This window comes from Scomber scombrus, chromosome 10, assembly GCF_963691925.1.
Source record: "Scomber scombrus chromosome 10, fScoSco1.1, whole genome shotgun sequence".
Taxonomy (NCBI): Eukaryota; Metazoa; Chordata; class Actinopteri; order Scombriformes; family Scombridae; genus Scomber; species Scomber scombrus.
Genome location: NC_084979.1, coordinates 19,491,735 through 19,507,720, shown reverse-complemented (window position 1 = coordinate 19,507,720; position 15,986 = coordinate 19,491,735). Strand labels below are relative to the sequence as shown.

General features: G+C 41.4%; 1 protein-coding gene across 12 annotated transcripts in view; it reads right to left on the bottom strand.

Annotated features, from left to right (window-relative positions):
• Window positions 1–15,986, bottom strand: part of nkain4 (sodium/potassium transporting ATPase interacting 4) — a 90,819-nt gene that overhangs the window by 7,475 nt on the left and 67,358 nt on the right. For all 12 annotated transcript variants that reach the window (XM_062426422.1, XM_062426423.1, XM_062426427.1 and 9 more), the window contains 2 exons: window positions 13,378–13,578; window positions 4,366–4,426 (listed from right to left, as the gene is read on the bottom strand). In XM_062426422.1, the coding sequence (XP_062282406.1) occupies window positions 4,366–4,426; window positions 13,378–13,578 (262 nt within the window). The remainder of the gene's footprint in view (window positions 1–4,365; window positions 4,427–13,377; window positions 13,579–15,986) is intronic.

The window sequence follows — 15,986 nt, the reverse complement described above, 5'->3', positions numbered from 1 at the left end:
TTAAAACGGTTTATTATTTTGTGAGGCTTGTAATCAGAAGATTCTATATGATATATTTGACACAACGAAAATCGAAAATCTCTCATACTACACTTTTTATTACTTATTTCAAGAAAATGTTCCTTTTCTTGATTCTAGAGTAATCTCTTAGTCGACTTACATTAGACATAGGCATTATTTTTAATCAAATAATATTTAATAACAAACAAAACAATAACCTTATGATATAGGATATTTTTGCTATGTAATTTAAAAACAGTTATTTGTGTTATTTTTTCACACCAGACATTTTGACTTGAGTTTTAAGGAGGAATACTGTGCACTGTGCTGTGCTGTAATGTCAACTCCATTAAAAATAAGCTTTGACTGAAATTTGAAGAAAACCTTTCTGTCACAGTCAAAATTAAGGATATATATGCATATAAAACAGAATTTTGATGCTGAATTATGTTATATCTCATTTTTCTAGAAGCTGGTTGCACAGTTGAGAGCTGCTATTCTTCCTCTGGCCATTGAGGTTGGTCGATTCAAAAATATTCCAACAGATTGTGTGAGCTGTGTAATTTGAGTGAAGTGGAAAATGAGTCCCATTTTCTGTTATACTGTGCAAATTATAATGACTTAGGAGAGTTACTGTTCTATGAAATTGCTCGACAAAACGCTGAAATGTTCTGTAGTGTAGATGAGGAAAAACTGGAATGGCTGTTTGATGTGTTTAAACTTGCTGAATGTATCTTAAAAGCCTTGAAAATGAGGTTATTGATGATCTGAAAGATGCTTCAGCTGTTTAGTTTCTCTCTGTGTTGGTTGACAGTGCTACACTCTGCTCCTGTCTTGTTTGAATTTATGGTGTGTTGTAAGCCTAGGCGGGCTGAGCATGCTATTATATGTATGACACAATAACAAAATTCATTCATTCATTAATCATGCACATTACCAGAACCAGGAAACTGAAGCGGGTAAATAGATCCATTGTTAATTATATTATTTACACCTGTGCTCAAAATGTTGTATGTGAAAAAAGGTGTTCGCAATCTTTGAACGTCTACTTGTTTGATATCATATTAATGAATATTTTGAGGTGAAAACACAGTGTGACGTCTTTCATTATTTCACTTTTTCACACAACCTGAGGATCACCTGTCACCCACCCATCATCCACCCATAACCCGTCCATTCCTCCAGTTTCTCTGCCTGCTGTGGTGGATTTGCTGGGGATGTGACTCAGCACAGGGCAGCATAATTAGCAGACATGCTAAAGCAAGCTTATCCCGGCGCTAGGCAGCTAACTCCATGACCTACTTTACAAAGAGGATTTTCCCCACCACTCACTCTGACGATGTGTCTGCTCACCACCGATAACTCTGTAACAAATTCACACACAAACACCTACACTTGAACAGCGACACACTGTGCTAAATACTCACCACACACACAAGCACGGGCAGTGTATAGAAACACACACGTACAAAGTGACAGAGGAAGAGATGAAGTCATGTCAAAAGGGATATCACACACACACACACAAACAAACACACACACTCAGTATCAGTTAAAAAGCCTGAAAGCCATGTCAAACCCTGAGCTGATGGTACAAGATGCTTGTTATTCTGCCCATTGCTTCTTGCGTGCGCACGACATTTGTGTATCATTTTGCTATTCTTTATGCAAGTCTGAGCACTCAAATCTAACTCATCCCTCTCCCCAGAGAGTGAGTGAGTGCTCGACGTGAGAGGAATTCCTGTCTTATCTCCTTATTCACGAAAAGCTCATCTTGTCTGGTGTTGTTTGTTCCTGCATATTACCCTGTCTCCTTTTCCCTCCTCTTCAGCTTGCTCCTGACAAACACCTCCCACGGCTCCCCTCACGTACTCCTCTTCCTGTCTTTCCCCACTCTCTCTCTGTCTCCCCTGAGGACTCTTCCTACCTTTCTTCTCTTTGCAAGGTGCAATCAACTGTGGAAGTTATTGACCAGCAAGGCACTTAATGAGGCTGATACAACGAGTGACCAGAGACCTCTAACTTTTCACAAGCACACCTCATTAAAGCTCAGAAGCAAGAAGAGATGGGAAAAGAAAGAGAGAGAAGGAGAGAGCACAGATTTCTTGAAACACAGTAAAATTTGATTCTGATATGTGATTATTCCATTTACCTGTGAAAAAGCCAGGAACGGGGAAAAGAAGCATATGAGGGAGAAGTAAAGAGAAGGAAAAGTTCTGAGTAGGAGGAGAGATGCTGAGGCAGCCAGGGAGCTCAATGCAGAAACTTCCTTTAATCTACACATCAAATGAGAGGAGCAAAAACGAGAGCAGCAAAGTGCCTTGTCTGGTCTTTGTGTTTGTGTGTGTGTGTGTGTGTGTGTGCGCGCGCCTGAGTCTGCATGAAAAAAAAAAGAAGTGTGAATGTGTGTGTGCGCACGCAGGCAAAGGGCTGATTATAATAACAAAGAGCGAGCAGTTGGAAGCGATGTAGCAGCGTTTTACTCTGGCGCAGCCTGGATCAGAGAAATACTACCAGATAATTAAAACCAATAAAAATCACACCATGTTCCGTTTTGACCCCAAGCTTTTTTTTTCTTATTCCTTATTGCTTTCTTGTTATTTTTATCTTGTTTTGTGGTGAAAGGATGACTACCCGCTATGATTTTAAACAAACACAATCTGCACCAATTATCCAGGCAGGGAGTGAATGGAGCACAAAGGTAATCAAAAATAAAAGGGGAAAAAAAGAAGTTTTTTTTTTCTTTTTGACTCTCTTGCTGAAATGGTATTGCCCTCCAGGGATTACTTAGGGGTGACTGGTGATTAAGTGGTACTGCCCAGAGCTGGGGGGGAAATCGTCTGGGTGGCGATGCTAACCACTCACAGCCAGTGAATCTCTGGTATGTGACCACCGAAGAAGTGCTTGGACTTCTGTGCCACTGGTCTACATGAAAACACAAAGAAACCACATCAGAATTCCCCTGAATTACAAGAGACTGCTGTTTAAGATGCAATTAGTGCCTGTAGTATTTTGTTCATTACGTTGTTTTAAAATCTAATTAGACTTTGGGTATCTCACAAAAGTGTCTGACATGATTACAGCCAGAATCAATATGCTTCATAATTAGTATTCTAACAAGCGTATGTGCATAAATACATGCTGTATACCAGAGAAACTCCATAAAGTCTCAGCTAATCCTCACAAAGAGAGCTTGTCCATTCAGCCATTACGGATCTAACACCCAGGCCTCTCTCCATTCGGTTTATAAGCATTAGCTAAAATTCACAAGGTAGATTCTCATGCATGTGGACATCACTAATCAGATATTTATGACTCCCACTGACCCTAGATGTCAAATGTTTCCTGCCCTCTGATTGGCTAACCTCCAGAAGGACCTCTGACCTGCTGCCTATGAGGTCACAGCAGCTGGGACATTTATCACATGTGTCCATGTCTGGTTTCTCCTGTTTTCTCTTATAACTCATTTCATGAACCCCCGCTGTCTTTTCCCACACCTTTTTTTCACTCTGTCTGCTTTATGTATGACAGAAAAAGATGCTAGCACTTGTCCTCATCTAACACCGTATTAGAGGGTTACACATGCCAACATACACTGACACAGACAGGAGCTAGAATAACAAGATGGCACACAGTGAGAAGTCACTTCAAAAGGAAGGACGGACATGTTTGACAAGCTGCAAGAGAGACAGACATGACCAGGGAAGGTGTGTGCATGTCTGTGTGCGTGTGCATGTGTGTGTGTGTGTGTGTGTGAGTGTGTGTGTGTGTGTGTGTGTGTGTGTGTGTGTGTGTTTGGGAACAAGAGAGTGGGGGAGGTGCGATCCTGGCTCATAAAAACACCCACCCTACCCAGGCAACAGACAGCTGGAGCGACAATCAAGGGGCACATGGAGAGAAGAAAGTGAGAAAAGTGAAAGCCAGAGTACATTAAAGGAGGCGAATAACAGGTTTACAACAACAGCGAGGACCACACAGAACGATGAGGAGGAGAGACGAGGCGACGAGGGTGCACATGAAAGAGAGAGAAAAAGGGAAGAAATGGGCTGAAGGAGGTGTGCAGAGGGAGCACATGGCTTCCTTTGGTTGTGGAGGGAGAGAGAGAGAGCCCAGCTGGCGTGGGGGAGGCGAGAGGAGGGAGACAGGGAGAGCAGAAGCGGTGAAAATGTGGGGTGGGATAGTAAAGAGAGGGAAATAAAGAAAGATGTGGCCCTGTTCTCCTCAACTCTTGTGTTTTCCATCTCATCTGTGTGAGTGGGTCTAGGCGTGATTCATTCATTGTTGAAAGGCTCCGTTTCAAGAGTGACTGTGTGACTGTGTGTCCGTGTGTGTGTTTGTGTGTAGACGTGAGGTGAGGCGACTCACAGCTGTCCTCCTCCTCAGTGATAGCGCTGACAACATAACAGGCGTACACGAAGCCCAGGAGCTGTGAACACACAAGCAAACAAGAGAGGTTAGACTACACAGAGCTGGCAGTGTGCAGTTTATACATAGTATGTATGTCAAGATAATATAGAACATTTAGAAAAGAGTGAGTTTTGTAGGGACACAGCCTCTATTTGAGAGATGGTGGCTTTGTATTGTCAGGTGACACATCAGTGGGCGGATAATGCAAGACTGTGCAAAGAACATCGCAAGAGCTGAAACAATTTGTGATTAATTGAGCAAACAATTAATTTAAAGTTAAAATAATTCTTAGTTGTGTCTTTATAATGAAAATAGATCAAATGATGATGTGTGAACCTATCATTAGGATTATCACCCGGCTCTGCAGCTCCCCTCAGCTCTAAAGAGCTTTACAGCATCTTTTATAGCATTGTTTTAGATTTCTTTAGTGCATTGGCTCAGTCTCACTCTCCTTAGCATCATTTTTGGTCACAGCAGACGGGAAACCCAACAAAAAAAATCCCACAGTACACTATCTTCCCAGCACTGAACGGCAAACAGACAAGTTAGTGACAAACTAGTGAACATACTGGAGAATTAAGTCACAAGAGAGGCAGATATTTCCCCCAGGAGCAGGTGGAGACCCAAAAAAGGAGAGTGAGTGTTGCACTTACATTTATCAGGTGACCACCAAGCAGAAATTATCTGAGCCTGATACTGAAGCCAGTGGTTGTTGGTGCATTGCATCCAACAACCACTAGATGCTCCAACTGACACCCAAATGTCAGTAATTATTTTCAGTTATGGTCTCATTCGCTAAAAATTTGGCCGTCTCATAATTTGCTGGTGGTCATTTTGGAAAGTATTGCTCCTTTAATAAGATTTGACTTTTAGTAGCTTTGATGTCTGTCCTGTGAGTGTTGATTGGCAGCTGTGATTAATAGTTTGCTCATCTGATGCTCTGCCCGGGTCCAGGACTCACACTGAGTCAGCGTTAAGTTTAATGTTACTTGATTATGATATCTGCCCTGTTAGCACAATTTAGTCAGTTCACTGCTGGTGAAGTGGCCAGAAAAAATCAGTTATTACATGTTTAAACACCACAATCTTTAAGCTGCTGAGAGCAAACTATTAATAATATCAAGCCAATCATGTTCTACCCCACATTAATATTTGTGTCTGCAACTGTTGGAGTTGACAGGGCTTGTAGTGTGTACATATAGTAACTTGTACGCACAAACACAGCAGAGCGAGCACACGGGTGACTGTGACAGACGTGCAGGAAAACACACAGTGCTGAGAATAGCCTGTGGAACTGGCAGATGGCTGTCATCGACTCGAGAAACAGACCCAGTGAGAGACAGGGACTGAGCCAGAGTCTCTCTCCACCCAGCCATCCATCCATCATTTGGAACTCTGCCATGCCAATTAAAACAGCGTCGGGCACGTTGCCCTCCATGCATGCTGGATACACAAACACAGAACCCAAGGGGGAAATGACTGTGTGTCATGGTGGCTATTTATATAACATTCACTCAACCTATAACTTAGCTTGGTTTATACAATTATACAAGATACAAAGAGGATGTGCAGTTTGGAGGTTTTTCATCTTTATCAGTTAGGTTTTATTTTGTTTTTCATTTGTACAATATATTTGGCCTTTAGTGAAGTTCATGCAGATGTAGATTAAATGTTTTATTTATGAATGAAATGCAGGTGTGGAGTCTAGTAGAAAAAGGAATGGGTCTGTCTCTGTGTGGGCTAGATAAGATACACAACTCTTCTCTGTGCTTCTCTCTCGCTCAGCTTTTTCTCTTTAGTATCTAATTGCTGGTCTCACCCCAGCTATTACAGTGGTGGTGAAATGGAGGTGAATTAGCATATTTATAAAGCCAGTGTCAAACACAAGATGGTGTTAACAGCAGGGGGCACACCCTGTATTTCAATTGTACTGTATGGGTGTGTGTGTCCATGTGTGTTTTTCCTTTAAATGTGTGCACCGAGCGCATGCTTGTGTGAGTTAATATATATGCATGAATGCACGTTTGTTTAATTTTTATGACAGGTGGAGATTACTGCTGTCGTCTGGGATTGAGTCAAACGTAGTTCAGCCAACATATCACAGCAGAGGAGGCTTGAGGCCAAGGTAAAAGCAACAATTTGCGGTGAAAAATTAAAGGAAAAAAAACAACACACAATGTCTTAGAGAGCTGTTGAACCATTACCAGCTGCTCTCTGGTTCAGTGCTCCTTGGCATAGATTCTCCAAGCCTGTGAAATGTAACAGTAGGGATGAAACACTACTCTTCCTAATGATATTCTCTCATTTGCTGCCTGCTATCAGAAATATAACTCCCTGGCTTCCTCCTGCATTAGCATTCAGTGGTGCTCATGATCATTGTTGTGTATCTCAGGCTCTGATATGGAGGGGGGAATTGCAAGCTTATGGACAGCCTGTGTCAAGTTTGCTGGAATTTGATAAGGAGCATCACATGAGCAGACACACCAGAGTACACACTATTACACACTGCTAGTTGTCTTGTAAAACTTATAAACTCATGGATGGATTACTTAGTTCGCCTTCCTTGAACCCATTACACAAACATGTTTTGTGTTGCTGCTTACATGTCAATCACAAATGGTGGCAACATCATGTTTCACAAATTATCAGTACATAACCTCAGATGAATTTGTGAGTTCTACATTGCGCTCAAGTGTTGATGCATGGGTCACAAGCATGGTGTTTGAAACTTGCCACAAAAAGCATGAGGAGGTGGTCACGTGTTGCAAATCGCGGCTTAAGAATTGCAGATTCTTGAAGAGGCCCCTGGATTGTATTTCATTGTCTCGCTGGTACCTGAAGCAACACGCCCAGAATAATGCAGCCTCTTACATTTGTTTTGCTGTTTTTGGTCTGAAAACCCAGGAAGTGACCCATAATGCACTGTACAGAAGCATTTAAATCCTTATGATGCATTTAATTTAGATTTTTCTTTAATTGGTCACCTGTTTGTAACTATGTGAGTGTATGTATGTGTGGACACATGTGACAGAGAGAAAAAGAGTGTAGCTCTTCTCCTACAAATATTTTCATCAAAGAAATGTAGTCAGCAAAAACACAAACATGTGGAGGTGATGATGACAATATGAAATCGGGTTTTGATCTAAAGACGTGCTATCGCCTCAAGGATAAAAACCACACAATACAACTGACACACTGTAGCTACTTTTAGCTGCAATGCACACTTAAAAACAGCGAAGAGACAATCCAAAACACCAGAGATTTCAAACTGAATACCTTTACTGAATATACATTAAAGCTTGGGATTGTTGCTGTACAGACTATAGATACGGACTATGAGTAATATGCATTCTCATATATGCCCATCACAGGCTGATATTAAATCACTTTGACATCTAGTTTTTTTCTTTTCTAAGGCTTTGGCACATTACGTGTGATGTACAGGAAGCTAATAAGATCAGAGAATTGACTACTTGTGTCACTTTGCTGGAGGCATTGCTGTCCTCAGCCAATATAGGTCAGTGTCCTAAATAACAACTGACAATTCCACTTATATCTCCTTACATATTAACTGGCCTTAAATCACGCTCATAGAGTCCCTGCCTCTCTGACGCACGCAAACGCACGCAAACACACACACACACACACACACACACACACACACACACACACACACACACACACACACACACACACACACACACACACACGCCCTCAGCTTCTTCTCTAACTCCCCCCTGGCACTTCTGGAGTTGAGGGGTCAATATAGAAATACATGTCATATTAATTAAGCTCATAAAGCCGACGCCTGTCCCCTGATAATTGAAATCTGTCTATGAAGACGTGCCCCACTAAAGACAAATAATTTGCCTGCCAATCTTTTTTTTGTTGCGCTCTGCACTTTTTTCATTTGTTAGTGATTTGGTGTCCTTAACTATATTGCTGTTCGGACACAAAGTGAGACCTCCACTGCAGGTTGTTGGTCAGTTATCAGAATCATGACAACTGACAGAAGAAAACACAAAGGCACAAAAAGTTTAGTGCTGGAAGTGGGAAAAAACATCAAAAGTAAAGCTGTCCTCCAGCAGGCCTTCATTTACTATTTACTATGTTGCAGAGGAAATTAAAGGATGCATTTATAATAGTGCTGCATTATCTGTGTTTCTCCTCTCAGATAATTAGGGTGAAAAGAAGTTCAAGGCTCAGGCATTTGTGACGTGTGGGCGTGTGTGAGAAGGCTGCCAGCTGCTGAGATAGAACAAAAAAAGGTTACTTTTATTTGCATAGGCTAATGAAGGTCTGGTTTACACTGAATGTACCACTCCAAAAAGACGCATCACTACAACTGGCAATGCACACTCACTTATAAACATCAGTCCACTGGGTGTGACTCAGTAATTCTGGACAACTATGTTTGGATTGCCAAAACACAAAAAAAATTGAATAATCAGTCGTACCAGACACTTGATAAACACTCACTGGTTACAGGTTCTCAAATGTGAGTATTTGCTGCTACTCTCTTTTTTTATATCATTGTAAATCAAACATCTTTTGGTTTTGGACAGATGGTCCGACAAAATAATCAATTTGAATATGCCATCTTGGGCTCTGAGAAAAATTTAATGAGCAATTTTGACACAATTAATCAATCACTTGAAAACATTATTGACAGATTAATTGATTATGATGATAATAATAATTAGTTGCAACCTTATATCTATCTGTTTTTTAGTATTCTGCTGCCGACTGGCCTGTGCACGAGTGTGTGAAACGATGGATATCTGAGTCCATCTACAAGCTAACTAACACAGTATCGATTGTGGCTCAGTGTCAGGAATGAAACTCACTAAGTGTGCTATAATGAAGGGAATTTCGTAGGTAAAATATATCACAAGAGGAAGAGGGAACAGCGAGAGAGAGAGAGGGGTGCAGATGTCTTGTAGGTTAATTACACAGGACTTTCTGCCTGACAATAAGGCTTTTCTGCACAAAATTTGATGTGTGTGTGTTGTGTGGGGACAGCTGCATGTTTAATAACACAAAATGATGAGATAGGGACTGCTGAGACCTCATCCACCTGTTCTTTTCTACAAGCCCCCTCTCCAAATGCGCACACACACACACACACACACACACACAAATCTATACAGCTTACATAGGACCACATGGGATTGTTAAGTGTCTGCATTGCTTATTTGCATCTTCCACATCAAATAACTGCAAGGGACGGCATGCTAATGTCCTAAAACACAACACATGGACACAAAAGGCTGCCCATGCAGGAAAAAAGCTGCATAAAGAAATAGAAACACAGCTTGTTCTTCACATGCAGCCACATACAGAACATTTTAGATGGTGTCTGACTGAGAAGAAGGGATATAAATGGTACTCTTTGGACCAAGAAACAAATGGACAGGCAGGTAAATAAAACAACCACAACACACTCAACAAGAAAAAAGAAAAACAAGCATGCAGCAAAAGAAGGTTAACTGCCTTAATGTTGCTTGTTTTTCACTTCCAAGTCCTCCTGTGTTCCCACTCCTTTTCACCTACTCTCAGAAGTTTAAAAAGAACCAAATATTAGAGTAAAATTAATCTGAGGAAAATCCATTTCCCCGCAAAACAGATTAACAATTAAAGCTCTTGGCAGAGACAGCCTTTGAAGTACAATGGCGGGCAGTCATGTTTTTATGAAGTACTGCAAGTAGCCTGACACAATATTCAGTGGCCAGCTGGAGACTAATTCTCCTATCTGGTCTTGAGGTTTTTCTCTTCTTCCTCCATGTTTTTGGCAGCAGCCAACAGACCTAATAACTGCTCACTACTACATCATAAGTCTTTTAATCCTGGAGATCTTAATAATCCTTTGAGGCAGATGCTGTAAAATTTACAGTGTGCTCACAATGCAATGTCAGCACTGACATATTACAGAGGGGCTTTATGCTATTATTGCACTAGACGATGCATGGCCATTTACTGATTCTGGACAAATTAGTAGCCTTCAAACACAAGCACATCAAAGATCCATCTAGTCGGCTCCCCATGCAACACACGCAAAAATAAAAGAACAAACATATTCACCCCAGTGGTGATGGTTGTTCAGCATGAGAGTTTGAAAACACAACACGGACTAATGGACTTATCAAAGAGAGCACCCTGACTTTAGTTGGATGAGGGGGTGAGTGGGTGGGTCATGCTGTTTTCATGCTGAACTGAAAGAAACCTGGAAAATCCACAAAACACACGCCCTGCCCGATATAGCGAGCACAGCCTCGAGCAATCATCACAGGGGTCTGCCTGCAGTAGGCCTGCTCAGGGGACTCCTCTAATCAACCATTGTTTCATCCCCCTACACTACCCTGGCCCCTGGCATTGAACAAGTCACACTTTATCGCAGACGAGTGACTGACATGACAGAGCCATCTAAGCTCCAGAGAAAAAGAGAGATGGAGTGGAAGTGACAGTGAAAAGTGAGTGTGGAAGGCAGGGGGAGAGAAAAACTGCATTGTCATTTTAGTCATTTTAGTTGGTGGGAATATGATCGACGTGAAGGTCAAACTGTGTGAGATCTGGGCAGGAAAAGGAGACAGGAAGACAGAGTTGAGGGATTGCGATGGCGGAAAAATAGATGAAAAAAGAGGAAATAAGCGTGGAATGAGAGAATGACGCGAACTGCTGCTTTTCCTCCCATTATCAGCTTCCACACACAAATCCCAATGCTGGTTCCCAGGGAATAGAGAGGCAATTGAAGAAAGCATTGCCTGTGGCAGCAATAACCTCTGCTAAATGATATGATATCTGTGTGTGAGCTTGTGTGTGTGTGTGTGTGTGTGTGTGTGTGTGTGTGTGTGTGTGTGTGTGTGTGTGTGTGTGTGCGTGTGCGCGCATGTGTGTGTGCGCGTGTGTGTGTATGAGAGAGTGAGAGCACTTTTCTTTGACTGTTTTATTAAAAGCTCACCAGCCCTGACATCTCTTTTTACTTCCTTTATCGTGGAAGAGTTATGTCTACTGATGTAAACTGAATATCACATCTTGCACATTTTCTCCCCCTTCTGCTCTCTCATACCTTTCTTTCTAACTACCCTCCATCTCACCGGAGCAGTTTTCTCAGACTCAGACTGTTTTATTTAACAGTCAAGGCGGTACGCAGGAGCAAAAGAAAAGAAAATGATGTGAGGATTATAGAAAGGGAGAAAAAAAAGAGTGTGGATTTTTCACACATAATGACAAACTGTCATTATGATAGTAGCAAAAAAACAACTATTCAATAGCAACGTGTACTGTTGGATGGGTGGTTGGGTTTCAGTGGAGGCAACAAAGAAGATAAAGAAGGGCAGATGGAGCAAAACACTCAGTGATAAATGAATAATGTGTTATCCCAGTTTGAAAAGGTTGCCTCCACTTCAAGCTCACCCTGTAAACTGCAATGTTACTTTTTGGCTGAATGTAGCCTGCAGTGGCAATAAACAACAGCACAGTGCTGAATCTACCAAAATTACAGTTTCACTTCTGATTCATGATGAATCTGAGCAGATAGATGAAAGTGATGCCTCCATTACTGGGCCAATGGATCCACATTTTTCATCTTAATGAAACATGCTCCTTGGAGCCCAAACTAAATATTTAATGGCCTCTCACTGCGACCTTGAAAACCCCCATTACAAAGACAAAGGGACACCCCACTTTCTTCCTTTTCTTTTTATTCATTCCTTTAAATCTTCCCTCAATACTCTCTCTGTCTGTCTGGCCCTCTCCCCTCTCTTCCACTAGGGAAAAAAAGGATGACAGGAGTGGATATCTCAATGGACTTTACTTTCTGAACCAAGCGATCTGCTTTTAGCTTGAGTGGAAGCAAGCATTCAGGGAAAATTATGCCATTTGTTACATGTCTAGACTAGAGCAGTTCTCTCAGAGATGCTGTTGATTCGGATGCCATATAAAAATGCAGGCAAATGGGTGTTACCATTGAAAATGGAGGAGTAGAAGACCAACCGTAGCGTGGAATAAACCAGTTCAGTCTCTACAGTGTAAAGGTTAATGAGGTTCAGTGTGAGACTGGGGGCTGTAATGTGAGTTCAGCCATTTTATTACCTTTCTCCACGGGGGTGATGGGATGAATGGTACAATCCAGTGCTTCGTGATGAATCTGAGCAGGGCAGCTCAGATTCAAGGTGGCACCCCTGGGTGTCACTTCTAGCTTTCTACTGTGTAGTTAACTGCTTTGACAGTGCAGTCCCTGGTGGAAATTAGTCCAAGATTAGATGGTAAGAACGGAAAACCAACAGGACTCCGAATCCCACTGATGCACTATAGTTCATGGTTGATGAAGCAGTTGTATATTATTAGCTCTCTTTCTCGGTCACACTGTGCCACCACTAAGTACACTCCACATGTATTTACGTGACAATGAGTGTGAGAAATAGGTGTTAGTGTTTATGTGTGCATTGCAATAGAGTCAAAGTGTGTGGAAGTGAATACTGTTGTGTGTAAATGTGTGTAATGTGCATGTCTGAACCCAAGTACTTGCTGAGTGAATGCTAGCAAATAAGATAGTCCTGGCCACGGTCCAATATGAGGTTAGTCAGTCATACATGAGTGTGTACAAATGTGCATACTGGCAGGATGTGTGTTTCTGCTGTATTCATACAGAGCTGTATAAAGAAGACAATAACAGTCCTTCCAGTGTTTGAGTAACCTGTTAGCAGCTGGCAGGTCTGAGCCTCAGCCAGACAAAACAACAGATACATTTTTCATTCAGAGACCGGGTTAGAGGAAGGGTGGTCGCAATAGACAAAATAACAGCCCGCTGTGGAAGTATATTGAGAAAAGTGCTTGAAGGGAAACAAAAACATCACCTTCCTTTCTGTCATGTTCACCTTTCCCACACATGAATCTTGCAGTAAGTGAGGCTGCTGCTGGGCTTAAGGATGTAATATGTAAGTTCCTGTGCATTTGCTAACTTATACTCACAGCAACAAGGATCTGTGTGCCGCTGTGCATGACCTCGATGTACTGGTAGTCCATGAGGCAGCCCATGACTGTGATGTAGGCGTGGCTCTCTGTGGTGTGAACCCTTGGAGCTTGTGGCACCTCTCTCCTCACACAGCCCGGCCCATGTTCGCTCCACCAGGAGCGATGGGCTGAGATGTTAAATGTCAGCAGGTCGCTGTCCTGAAATAACAAAAAAAAAACATATTAACTTGGACTGTAGCCATTACTTACACTGGAGTATTTATTCTTCATGAAACCAAAGATAGATCACAGGTCAGTACGTGGAAGCTTATCTCTAGACACTTTTAGTAGATACCTGACAAAAACACACATTTTTACTCACTCAAATCTCAATTCATTTGCATTTGATTTTATTGTCCCACGTTTCAATAAAGATCTCTGCTGTCATCCCAATACAAATGATGGGAATGGAAATTATGTTTGTGGAGCACAAAGCACTGAAAAATGACAATTTAACAGCAATGTGTCTTTCCAGAGACCAAATCCTGTTTCTCAGGATAATCCACAGACTTCACAGTCAGGCCTCGACAGTTTTCTTTCAAACGACTTTTTCAGTGGCACTAAATCAGCAAATAGCCTCTACGAAAAACAGTTCACAATGTGTTGTATAGTTTATTTACTGAATTTTTAAATGTAGTTTGGTCATTGCTGTGAGTGCTACAAAATATTTTTCATTCAGCTTCATTGTATTGTAGTAGAGGAAGAAACCAGGACAAATAACCAAACCAAAACTACATGATGAATAGATACTCCTAATGGTGTTTTTTCATAATTTGGGTGAACTACCCTTTTCATATTTTTAACTGACGACTTGACAGCAAATGCAGCTGAAAGGAGATAAAGCCTAAAGCTCATAAACCAAATGCAAACACAGGTCATGAGTTTGTTGTTTCTGAGGAAAGTTTCTCAACTTCTTAAGATGTACAAGAACACGTACTATTAGTGCCAGGGTTTTATAGACTTAACTGTTTTACACCCGGATGACGTTCAATCTGCACACAGCAATATAAGCCCACACATACAGACGCACAGAAGCTCACACCAATCAATACCCCAATGCAGCAATCTAACCCTGCATCTGCCCCTGAGTGACAAGACATGCATTATTAACAGAGTAAAGTGCTGTCAGGATACATCTCCTATTCTATCAACCCTCACTTGCACATACATGTACATATCAACAACAACAAACACACACACACACACACACACACACACACACACACACACACACACACACACACACACACACACACACACACACACACACACACACACACACACACACACACACACACACACACACACACACACACACACACACACACACACACACTTTCAACAACAGATCTGTGCAGTCAGTGTATACAATCTAACAGGACTCATGTATATGTATATTATTCATTTGTCTTCTTTTTGACCACTCATCATAACCCTCCACCTTTTGTTTTTATTCTGTCATTCTCCTCACACACAGGCACAAAAACAGGGGCGGCTGAAGGTCAATAGGTAGGATTGTGAAGACTAATGCCTTGACAGATGCCATGAGATCACTGAGCCTGCGAACTAGGGAAACCATCTCTACCAAAGCTGCAGCCGCGCTCATGCCTGGAGTACGTCAGCAGCAGATATTGAAGGCTTTTGGCAACTTACTGTCAGGAGTGTTATTGTTATGCTCCCATGCACCCCAAAGCACAAATCAATCCCTCCATATCATAAATTCAAGGTTACCCTACTGATACTGCTCAAACTATTTTCTTTAACAAAAGTCAATACATATTTGGAGACGATCCTGTTACTGGAATCACTGGAGACATAAGTCATTCTATAAAGATAAACATCAGATGATTAGAATCTCATTTCTCCTGATGTATTGTTTCTGAAATACAGAGAAAGGAGTTTATGTTTGTGTGATCACATTGGGGAGAAAACATGAGCAGCTAACTGGATGTCACAGACTCCTCTGGCTCTGATGAGACTCACATATTTACTTAGATTTCACAAAGGCGTGCATGCACAGTGGCTGCATATTGATTCATGACCTGGTGAGAATATGTAAGTGTCGTCTGCTGTCATGTGGAAAACAATGTCTGCAATCACTGTGTGTGGGGTGAGAGGGGAAAGACAACAGATGACTCTGAAAAGTCAATTTACACTGTCTCGACACTGTCATTTTCAGGTTGTTGTTGAAAAATTCACACTGAAATGCCAAAACATTAAGAAAAATGCAAAACCTTGTATTATTTATTTTTTAATAAATATATTTTATTGATTTTCAATCCCACAAAAATTAAACATACAAAGCATGTCTATATGATTTTAATTATGATTTTAGGAGGTGTTGTTGCTGTTCAAGTTTTTTCAAAGTGCTGTGTGAAATGCAAGAAAGGTAAGAGTCACTTTAACATAATTTTACACCCTGTGATTATACCTGATGATGGCACTAAATTAAATCAGGGAATAGCTGACAGGCGCATGTATCAAATATAAATGGTGCTCCAGTCAGTAGCTGTCAAGAGAACAAAACCCCAAATGTCAACCATATAGTGCTGCTAGAGGAAAAGTCG